The 11731-nt window shown below is 48.6% G+C and overlaps 1 protein-coding gene across 4 annotated transcripts; it reads right to left on the reverse strand.

Annotated features, from left to right (window-relative positions):
- Nucleotides 1-1319: 1319 nt before the first annotated feature.
- Nucleotides 1320-10278, reverse strand: COPRS (coordinator of PRMT5 and differentiation stimulator). Of its 4 annotated transcripts, none has more exons than XR_013996984.1 (5): nucleotides 10112-10278; nucleotides 6737-6803; nucleotides 4422-4643; nucleotides 3229-3465; nucleotides 1320-2593 (listed from the first exon to the last, which is right to left on the reverse strand). XR_013996984.1 is itself a non-coding variant. In XM_081109985.1 (5 exons), the coding sequence occupies exons 1-5, from the start codon at nucleotides 10208-10210 to the stop codon at nucleotides 3296-3298; spliced, it is 609 nt and encodes a 202-aa protein (XP_080966111.1). In that variant the 5' UTR covers nucleotides 10211-10278; the 3' UTR covers nucleotides 2622-3295. The 4 variants fall into 4 exon arrangements, 2 of the variants coding, with proteins under 2 accessions (XP_080966111.1, XP_080966112.1); XR_013996985.1 differs by having other exon boundaries at nucleotides 1483-2254; XM_081109985.1 differs by lacking the exon at nucleotides 1320-2593 and adding an exon at nucleotides 4730-4780 and having other exon boundaries at nucleotides 2622-3465.
- Between the last annotated feature and the right edge of the window lie 1453 nt (nucleotides 10279-11731).

The raw sequence follows: 11731 nt of genomic DNA on the forward strand, positions 1-11731 counted from the left end.
GACTCCACCCCCAGGACACACCAGGAAGCAGGGCTCACACTGGTTCTGCTCTTAGCATCCCCAGGTGTCTCCTTCAAATCTTTCTTCTCCCACCGGGTTTTGTGTGTTTGTTTGTTTGGGGGGGGGGGGGGGGGGGGATGGGGAGTTGACCTGGGGAACTTTCTTTCCCTCCAAATGTCTTCAAGACACATAATCTGATGGCATAAAACTCACTGCTTCCTTATTTAAAAAATGTATATATATATTTTTAAACAAAAGCTAGAAAGACTTCTTAACTGTTTTCGACCCTGTCGCTTGCCTCCACGAATGCAATGAGCAGAGGGCCCCAGCCACACTGGATAAACACATTTTTAATCTTTTACAGTCACCCAAGATTTTTGCTGTGGTCTGTTGTGACCTCCTGGTTCATAGGTTGATGCTCAACCACTGAGCCATGCTGGCTAGGCTACACACTCTCTATTTTGTAGAGAACAATCCACTTGGTCATTGAATAAAGGCTTTCAGATTAAAGCACGGTTGCAAAGCTCACTGCTTCCAGACATTTCTTCCTCTTCTATTCCTACACAATTTTCAAAAATAATAACCTAATAGAAAAGAAATCCTAAATAAATCCCAGTCAGATGTAACAGAGACTTCTTAAAGGTTCTTCAAATACTTTATTCATCACCGGCCTGGGATGTTCAACCGAAAATATGAGGGTGTGCAAAAGTAGGCTTATAGTTCTTCGTACGGAAAATACAATAATTACTAATACAGGAATAAACTCTGTGTTTCGAGTCCTCACCACTGTAAACCTACTTTTGCTCACCCCGTGCAGCCAAGGCAAATGGTGCACCATTACTGCAGGTTTGTGCCAGCAGTTACCGAACAGTGTCCTGCTGGGCTCCATCCATGTCCTGAAACAGGGATGCTGAGGAGTAAGACGTGGCCCTACGTGCAGAGCTCTTGCCCTGAAGAGGGAGGCAGACGCTTAAACCGTGACAGCAGCAGAGTGGGAAGGCGAGTGGGATGCCTGTCAGAGAGCAGGGAAGACCAGGCAGAGGAGGCAGCTCTATGGCTGACTAACATCTTGCCTTTATTTTAAATACCTCCTTGCAAAATCTGTATTAAAATAACAAAAATATAAAAGCAAACTGCCTCCACCTCCACCATTTAACCAAATTGTTTCATCTGTCCGTATCTGCAACATTATCAGAGTTCTACGATCTGTATTTTCATTTATCATGTCATTAATATTTTCCCATTTCACCGCCTTTTCTCCTTACTCCTACATTACCCCCTTCAGATAACCAATGTTCACAGCCTGGGCAATTATTTTTCTATATATTTCTCTATGCTTGATTAATTCTACTGGGGACACTAGAACAATAGCGATATCAGAATAATTGACTAACCTCCCCCCTCTCCCACCTTTTCTTGTTCTCCTGACATACTCAATGTTCTGCCATAAAAGCCCTTGTTTTTATTATTTTATTATTTTTTAATCTTCACTCAAGGATATATTTCCACTTATTCTTAGAGATGGGTGAAGGCAGAGAGAGAGAAAAAACATTGATCAGTTTCCTCTCGCATATGCCCTGACAAATCAAACACACAACCTAGGCATGTGCCTTGACCAGGAATCGAACCACTACCTTTTGGTGTGCGGACAACACTACAACCAACGGAGCCACCCAGTCAGGGTTGCTTTTATTTTTAACTCTTAAAAGAATAGTTTCCTAGGTCCTTGCTCCAGTAGACCCCACTTCCCTCCCACTTGCTTTGCTGAAAATAACCAGGAGAGAAACCACAAAGACTCATTTCTAAAAAGGAAGAGAGTTCTAGACCCACATCTGCTCCGTGGACCAGCAGCAGCAGCTTGTGCACACTCTCTGCCGTTACTTACGCACGAGCGATTTTCAGACTATTTTCTTCCCTCCCTCTTCTCCTCACCGCGTGACTCCTGCTTTTTTACTGTTTCAGTTTACACATGGGCCAAAGGAACCCGTCAATAACACAACCTTTCCATTCAGCAATTCTATCAGTTTCTCAAGGTCACCTTGTCACGCCAGACATCCTCCTATTCACACCCGTCTCGCCAGCTCGGCACTGGGAGGAGACAGCAGAGTGGGGACAGGGTCTGCGATGGTCCCTTCAGCAAGGCCAGTGGGAGGAACGCTTCGTCTCCCTGGGACAGCCTTGGCCGTGAGTCCCCTCAGTCAAAACCACTGCCTTTCCTCATAAGGTCCTGCTCTGTTCGTACTTTGTGGCGCCTCTGAAAAAAATAGGTGAAATGGTTGAATGTTCATTTGACTGCTGTGGAGTTGACTCAGACTTCAGATCCGAAACTTTTTCTTGATTCAGCTTCAGTAGGAAGGCAGGGAGGTGAGAAGCAATCCCTCAGCCTGCCAAAAAGGCAAAGGTGCCTTAGTCCCATGCATCGCGGACCGGCCACGGCATGGCCCAGGCCCCGCCCCTGGGCTCTCACACACACAGGGCCACCCAGAGAACAGGCTTCCCGTCACGTCACCCGTGGGGTTAGGTCCCAGCTCCGCCGGTTCCTGCTTGTGTGATAATGATGAGGTCAACATTTTGAGTCTTATTTTCTTCATCTCTAAAAGGAAGTGAATTTTTTTTTTTTTAAATAGTGACTTCGTTTAGTAATTGTAAGCAATGAACATGACATGGAAAACAATTTTAAAATCCTTTAGGCCAATTGAGGGTTATCCAAGTGCTGGTTTAATTTGCCATTTAATTTTCCAGCCTACAGAAAGTCCTTGTTGACTAAGTAAATGGTCAATTTTCCATCTGGAGGAAAAGAAATCAGCCACAAAGTCACCAATGTTGCTTGGATTCCAATCCCTGGCCAATGTGCCAGATCTACAGAAGCAAACCTGGAAGAATATTTTCTTTCACAGAGTAGTTTTAAGACTCCAAGTACTCCCATCCTTAAATGTAAGTCAGGGGTTTACATGAAGGAATAAGACTTTTCTCAGAAGTATCTAATTAAATGGGGGGTTGCGAGGGGCGAAAAGTAGACAAAAGCACATTGATTTTTTTTTTCTACCTTTATTTATAAAGAACACAACTCCTCCTCCTAACGCAGAAACAAACACACATCTAAAGAGGTAGCACACTCATGAAAAACAACAACAACAGAACGAGGGGGCAGTGGGACCTTGTTTAACACCAGTCTGTGTGCCTGGCTCAGGAATCACTGGGAATGTCTCCTCAGATATGACATCTCACCTCAAAGAAAAGAAGAAAGACCTTCATCTTGAAGACCCATGTACTTGGCAGGCAAAAAGCTGTACCCTCAGTCTTCAGCGTCATCGAACTGTCCAGTTTCAAAGACCATCTTGGAATAATGGGGTATCAGTGGAGGTGGATGATGCCAACTGGGGTCATAGATCATGTCTCCTTGCGGGGCACAGCACACCCAAGGTTTGACCTCTTGAGAAATGCAGCCCTGGATGTCATCAGCATCTGCAGGCAGTTTTAAAAGACAGATTAAAGCAGTGGTTCCCAACTGCTTTTGGCCATGCCCCACCTAAGCATCTCTTAAAATCCTGATGCCCGCCTCCCCAGGACATATAATTCTTATCATTCAAAAAGTGAACGCCTATTCACATGGAGGAAGCCTAAAAGGTCATTAACTTGGTCTAAAAAGGCTTCCCAAGAACATGGCATCCATGAAAGAGAAAAATAAAAGAACAAAAGGACAATTGAAGTACTGAGGAAAAAATCACTAAGTTGTTAAAAATAATAATAATAATATGAAATGATATGAAAAAAAGCAAATAAAGTTTCAAAAAACTGAAATGCATAAATGTCAAAATATCTATTTCTATACTGTATAGGAGGCCCCCTATAACCATAAGAAATGCAAAAAAATTCACATTAATAACTCATTCTCGAATTGCCCCCCTGTGGGGCATGTGCCCCATTTTGGGAACCACCGGATTAAAGGAAGAAGGGAAGGAAAAAAGAACAGCCAAGAAATGTCTAGGAGAACCATACTTGCACTCTGTTTAAACACACACACACAGTCCTCCTTTCCTGAGGAATTGCAAGCATGTTCTTTCTGAGGCAACCCATGGTTGTGCTGTTCAGCTAAGAGTTCTTGACAGTGCCGAGGAAGCAAATGGATAAGGCACTTCTGTCTGCAGCTGCTCAGTACATACTAGGATATTTGGAGAGAGTAACATTGCTTCAATGTTAAAGGTAAATGACCATTATGGAATCAAATGTAAAATTTGCATGTGTGTGGGGTTTTTTCCCAATATGAAAAAGGAGCTGTCACAGAAACTGTAGATCTGTAACAGGTTATCAGGCTAAGCTAGCCAATGTGAGTCCCCCTTCCAAACTCTGCCTGCCTTTAAGGGTACTCTGGTAGGAGGGTCTCAAACCCTGGCCTAGGACCCCAGACACTCCACACCTACCATATGGATTCCCTTGATCCGATTTCAACTCCAAGTCCCAGTCCTCACTGAAAAGATCAGCAGCCTGTTCCCTAGGCAGGCGGCTGGACACCCCTTCTGGCAGCTCCCAGGTATTCAGTTCCCCATCAGAATCTTCATCCTCCATAGCAAAGCCTTCCTCTTCAGAATGGGTGCCCCCATCACTGGCAGGACCACCATTAGGGATGCTCTGTGCTCCACTGGCTAAGAAATCAACAAAAGGAAGGTCTTAAAACAACCGGCAAACCAGAGCACCTACTCCTGTGCTTGGAAATTTTTGGCAGACTTACTAAGAAGGCAGCAGTAAAACAAGTGTGCAGAGTTCTTTAGCCACCTGAGCACTTAAAAAAAAAAAAAAAAGAAAATGTTCTATTGACATTTTTAGAAGTAGGGCTGATCAATTATTTACAATAGGATGTTTTGCCTTAAACCAGGCCATTAATTGCCTGGTCTGGCAATTCACACAGGGAATCGGGCACAATTTACATTGTAGGTAACTTACATGTCATTAAAACAAATGATCAACTTTCACAATACAGGTGCGAATTGAGTTTTTGCTCCTCTATTCCTCGTCCCTTCATCCTCAAAGAGCATGTGAGAAGTGAGCACAGGACAAGGGGGATGAGAATAAAGGCTGACAGCAGGGCAGAACCCATCTGGTCACAATGGACCGCCACCACGTCTCCTCCCCCCAACATGAGAGGGCTGGAAGGTACATTTTCAAAAGGTCTCAACATAATGGAGGGACGTTTGGGAAGGATAATGAACCTCCAAGCATACAGGGCTATGGTGATGCCAGGTCAGAGCTAGTGTTAATCAGCCGATTAACACTGCACAATAATGACAGCTATAAGCAACAAAGTCGTACTTTCAGGTTATGGGCTCTGAAGGTAAACTGCCTGAGTCCAAATCCCAGTTCTGCCAATTACTAAATGTGTTACTGAGCTGAAATGTACTCAACTGATTCCCTCAATAGCTTAAATATAGAATTAACATACAGCCCACTCCTCAATGGATACCCAAAAGAATTAAAAACAGGTGTTCAAACAAAACTTGTACAAAAATGTTCACAGCAGGACTACTCACAATCACGAAGAGGTGGAAACCACCCGAATGCCTATCAACTGATGAATGGGTAAGCAAAATTGGGTTTATACGAATGAGGGGATTTATTCAGCCATCAAAAGTAATGAAGTATAGGCATACTTCATTTTATGGCATTTTGCTTTATTGCACTTCACAGATGTGGTGTGTTTTGTAATGAAGGCAAAACCCTCTATCAGCACAAAGATTACAACTAGCTTTATTGCAATAGTAGCTTTATTGCCATGGTCTGGAACTAAACCTGTAACGTCTCCGAGGTATGCCTGTCCAAGGTATACAGGCTACGTGAATTAATCTTGAAAATATTATGCTGAAAGAAGCCAGACAGAGAAGGCCACATAGCGGATGATTCATTTGCATGCAACTCACATCTGCCTGCTGAGCAGAGGTCAATCCAGAGACAGAAAGCAGACTAGTGGTCGCCAAGGGCACAAGGAAGGGGAGGCTGGGGAGTGGCTCCTCACTGGGTACAGCATTTCCTTTTGGGGTGATGAAAATGTTCTGGAACTAAATAGCGGTGGTGGTCACTAACACTGTGACTGTGCCGAATGCCACTGAGCTGCATGCTTCAAATTTGTAAATGGTAAATTTTATGTTGTGTCTTTTACCAGAACCAATTTTTTTTTTTACTCTGTGCCTCAGTTTCCTCACCTGCAAAATGGAGATATGATTGTTGTGAGAGTTTTTAAAAACAAAAAAAGGAGCTCAGCCTGCATGGCTCAGTGGTGGAGCGTTGACCTACGAACCAGGAGGTCGAGGTTCGATTCCTGGTCAGAGTACGTACCCGGATTGCGGGCTTGATCCCAAATGGGGGGGCGCACAGGAGGCAGCCATCCATGATTCTCCCTCATCATTCATGTTTCTATCTTTCTCCCTCTCCTTTCATCTCTGAAATCAGTAAAAACATATTGAAAGTGGAAACAATTTTACCTCCAAAGCCTATATTCTTCCTGCTTCCCTAAGCTGTCTTTCTCAGTAGAAGGGACGGGTTTGGACACAAGTTCAGAACTTCCCTTAAGAAAGCTCGAGTAGGGCTTCCAAACAGGGCACTATGGAAACACCCGCAGAAAAAAGGTGACGTGGCAGCCAAGAGGAGGACCGGCTGGAAGGAGAAGGTAAACAAGACAGAGCGACTGTCCTGTCGCTCCCCCAGTCTCTCCCAACGTTCGCCCCAGCCTCTGCCGTCTACTTGCCTAGTCGACCCGTGGCTTTCTCCGTCTCTCTCACCTGACCGGAGTGGTCATGCAGGGCAAAGCCAGCCTGCCAGGAGAAGAAACAATTATTCAGGACTTGGACACCTGGGGCATCCCGTTGTCAGCTTTCTCTCAGCTGAAACCCCCCATCCCTCCTCCCCTTTGTGTGGGGGGCTGAGACTCTGCAACCCCCACGTCTGCTCTGCCTGGTTAGACTCAGCAAGGATGGAGGGGGAAGAGCTTTGCTCCTCCTTACTCCTGAGGCATCATTCCAGCGACACTTCACCCTGGAAGCAGGAGCAACCTTCCTATAGCGGCCTAGGAACCCAGCTTACAGCTTGCCAACACTCGCAAAGCCAGCCTCATCACCCTGCCCTACCTACAGAGGTCTGACTCCCAGGCCCTCAGGACCCCCCAAGCTCAGAGACCCTTGCCCTAACTGGAGCCACGCCCCCTCCTCTGAGGCTGAAATTCCAGCTCTGCAAAGTCTCTCCTCTGAGCTTGTAAATTTTAACCATTCCAACCGCATCCCTTTGTTCCCTCAGCCAGAGGGCTGGTAGCTGTTTCCTGCAGCTGCCACCACCAAGTTCATTTTTAACTTTTTGGTTACTTAACAACTTCTTATCTAGTTTACATATGTTGATTTCAGAGAGAGAGCAAGAGATAGATAGAAACATCAATGAGAGAGAATCATTGATCAGCTGCCTCATACACACCCCCTACTGGGGACTGAGCCCGCAACCCAGGCATGTGCCCTGACCGGGACTTGAAACGTGACCTCCTGGTTCATAGGTCAACACTCAACTACTGAGTCACACAGGCTGGGCAGCTAACAACTTTTTCTATCAAATTCTTTCTCCTGACTGATACACGGGTGCAATGCTAAGGGAAATCTTTCCCCACAGCCAACCACATGCCTCTCTGCTCTCACCACTCAAAAGTTCCTGAAGTCTTGCCCTGGCCAGACGCCTGTTGAATGGAGCATCATTGCATACATCAAAAGGCTGAGGGTTGGCCCGGCTGGTGTGGCTCAGTGGTTGGGCTTCAACTTATAAACCAGGAGGTCACAGTTCGATTCCTGGCCAGGGCACATGCCCGGGTTGCAGGCTTGATCCCCAGTAGAGGGTGCACAGTGGGAAGGAGATCATGATTCTCTCTCATCATTGATGTTACTATCCCTCTCTCCCTCTCCCTTCCTCTCTCTGAAATCAATAAAAAAACATTTTAAACAGGGTTGTAGGTTTGATTCCCATCAGGGCACATACCTAGGTCGTAGGTTCAGTCCCAGTTTGGGGCGTACCAGAGGCAATGGATCAATGTCTCTCTCTCGCATCAACATTTCTTCTTTCTTCCCCCCTCCCCCATCTTCCTCTCTCTCTAAAATCAATAAAAACATACCCTTGGTGAGGATTTTTAAAAAGTTCCTAAAGTCCTACCACCTCTAAAACCTCTTTCTCACTGGAACAAGAAACGTGAAGCCTGCTGAAGACCTCATTTCAATCCCAATTCTGCCATTCAGTGTGAACACTCCGCCTGGGTTTCCTTCTCTGGAAACTGAGGGTGATGGTTCTGACCCTGCCGGGGACTTATAATGACCTAACATTTATGAAAACACCTAGCATACCAGGAATATAACATTTGTTGACTCTAAGCCCAACCTTCTTTGCCCTTGGCACCTGCCCCACATAGCTCACGATCTAGTCACACCTGGATTTAAAGCATCAATTCCACCTCCTGTGGTCAGTGACAACCCTTGGTCACCAGTATGGGCCAGCTGGTGGGACCTCTCACTTCGACCACTGCCCTGACTCCAGAGCTGCCTCCCCATTCACCCACCCTGCCCACCGTACGCTATGAATCACTCCTCTCCTCAAAAATCTTCAACTCGCCCTAGCCAGTTTGGCTCACTGAATAGAGCATCCGCCTGCAGACTGAAGGGTCCTGGGTTCGATTCCAGTCAAGGGCACGCTCCTCAGTAGCAGGCTCCTCCCTTGGCTGGACCCTGGTCAGGGCTTATGCAGGAGGCAACCAATCGATGTGTCTCTCTCACATCGATATTTCTGTCCTTCCCTCTCTCTTCCACTCTCTAAAAATCAATGGAAAAAATCAATGAGTGAGGATTAAAAAAATAATCTTCAACTCCACAAGGGAAGCATAACATTACCCATGGCATTCACAACCCTCCCCCAGCCCCTCAACCTGTTGGGCATAGTTCTCTCCCAGTTCTGCGACCCAGGCTCACAGGGGTCTGCCCTGCATTTCGGCACCTCCACACCTCTGCAGGCAGCGCCTCCCCTCACCTTGGAGAGGAAGCACACAGCCCTTGCTGCTACGCCCTGACAAAATTAATCTCATCCCACCTGCCCTCTAAAGTAATTTTCTTTGTAAGTCTTAACACTACATTTTTCTTACTTTGGTTACGTACTACCTTTCATGCTTAAACACGCCATGCCATTCCTCCAACCAATTAATAAATGTGTCTATCGTGTCGGGCACCATGCTAGACGCCAGGCTTAACAGCAGTTAACAAAGTTTCTATCCTCCAGGAGGTCGCCATCTCGCAGAGGTTACTGACTGCAAACAAGGGCAGGTTGTGGCTGTAATAACGGCCTTGGGAAAACCAGGAGCTGTCGCGCGCGCCAATGGAAACAAGTTTCTGGAAACCCTGCGTCAAAACAAGCCTTTGCTTTTCGTTGAATAGGAGAGCGAGCGCATGAGACATCACCTGGTGCTGTCGGCGGAGCATCCCCACCAGTGGACGCAGGTCCTTCGGGAAAAGTCTCTTCCCCTCGCCACCCTCACCTGGCCCCGCGCAGGCCCCGCCACCCTCACCTGGCCCCGGGCAGGCCCCGCCACCCTCACCTGGCCCCCTGCGGGCCCCGCCACCCTCATCTGGCCCCTGCGCAGGCCCCGCCACACTCACCTGCCCCCTGCGGGCCCCGCCACCCTCACCTGGCCCCCTGCGGGCCCCGCCACCCTCACCTGGCCCCCTGCGGGCCCCGTCACCCTCATCTGGCCTCCGTGCAGGCCCCGTCACCCTCATCTGGCCCCCGTGCAGGCCCTCCACGGCCGCCCCCAGCTCTCGGCCATCAGCATCACCTCCCATATAGCGAGGACGCGGGGGCGACTAGGAGACCGAGGCCTTGCTTCCCCGCCCCGCGCGCCCACCCAGGCATTCGGGGTGCCTCCAGCCTCGCACGCCCACCCACGCATTGGGGTGTCTCCAGCCCCGCGGCCCGCCGGCCCAGCCGTTTCCAGCTCGAGCGCGCGCTCAACGTTCGCGCGGCGGCCCGAGGCGCTTCCCCCGCTCCGCGGCCCCGCAGCTCCCGCCCCGGGCGCAGGTGGTGGCCGCGCCCGGCCCGGCGGCGCGCTCACCTCGGGGCTGGGGGGCGACTCCCGCGCGCTCGCCAGCGGCAGACCCCGAGGCGGCTCCGCGGCCCCCAGCGCCAGGGCCCGGGCGGTCTGAGGGTCCATGCCCGGCGGCCCGCGGCTCCGCGCCCTGGACGCCGCGCGGCCACGTGACGCGCCAGCCCGGCTGCGAGCCCGAGGATACGCCGCGGAGGGCCAATCAGCCGGGGGTGCTCCCGGCCAAGGGGGCGGGACCCGGGGTCACGAGGGACCCGGGGGCGGGGCGGCGCGGGAGGGGCGGGGCGCGCCCGGGGCGAAAGCCCACCTACCGGCCCCAAGTCTGATTTTGGAAGCTCGGCCCATGGGGATCCCAGGACTGAGTCTGGAATATCAAGGGTCATCCCTACCAGCTTCCCAACCTCCCATCCCTGCCACCCGGGGCCACTCGGCAACTGTAGCTCCAACCGCATTTCACTTCTGATCTTACAGACTTCTCGGAGCTCAGGCTGGATTGGGCTGTCACTCGCCTACAGATGGGGGAGACCACTGAGCAGCCCTGTGGTGATGCTCCACCTTGAGTTAATGACAGTTAAAGTTAGGCCATTAGAAACCGGGACAAATGATAAAAACAAACTCCGACAATGCACTGGACACAGCCTATGGGCTACGGCAGTCACAGTAACCCTAAACATTCAGGGCTGACGCTAGTCTAACCTGAGAGCAGCTCTTTTTAACGCTCCGGCCTGGCCCTGCACACCCCGAAGGCTGCAGAAGACAGGCAAGGTCAGCCTTCAGTGCCCTTCCCCACCCACACTGCTAAACTCTGACAGACCGGCTCAGGGTGGGCCAATCCCGTTAACATCTAGGTGGCAGGAAAGCTATCAACTGGGATTCCTTCCTTACCAGGACACCTAATCAATCTTTGAGAGATCAGAGAGCCCATTCCCTCATCTCCTTCAAAGTAGGTACTGTTTGCAAACGCGCAAGGCATCTGAATTAGTGTAACGGCTGATGTGTATTTTTCTTTCCCACAGGGAGAGAATGTGGCAGATTAATATGTGCTCTGTTCTGGCCCATGACTCAGTTTCCTCAAATCTAACTGGATTTATTTACCTCAACTCTATCCCAAAGAACCTGCTGTGATGGTGGGAATGAAAAAGTTCTATTGTCCATGCTGTCCAATATGGTAAACATATGGCTATTAAGCACTTGAAATGTTGCCAGTGTGAGAAACTGAATTAAATTTAATAAATTTAAAGTGCCATCTGTAGCTAGAAACTGCCATATCTAACAGTACAACTCCATGTGAACTAGCTAAATGCATTTCCATAACCTGCAATGGTGAGAACCAGACATAGGGCTATGATAACCCCGGGGAAACCACCTTCATAGCCTTGCTATAAGAAGCCAACCACCACCCTCTTACATGCAACATATATCTCTTTCCTAAAGTAAAACTGCCACGCAAGGATTTAGAATGATAAACATCCCCAAACTTAATAAGAGGGAAAAAGAAATTTTTTCTTATTTTAAAACAAATGACAAGTAAACATATACAGTGCAAAAGCTCAAAATGAAAATGCCCTAAAACAGATGCTAATATTCATAGGAATTTAATACATGATAAAGGTATTACCACACATCAAC

The sequence above is a fragment of the Myotis nattereri genome (genome assembly GCF_964212035.1).
Source record: "Myotis nattereri genome assembly, chromosome: 16".
Lineage (NCBI taxonomy): Eukaryota > Metazoa > Chordata > Mammalia > Chiroptera > Vespertilionidae > Myotis > Myotis nattereri.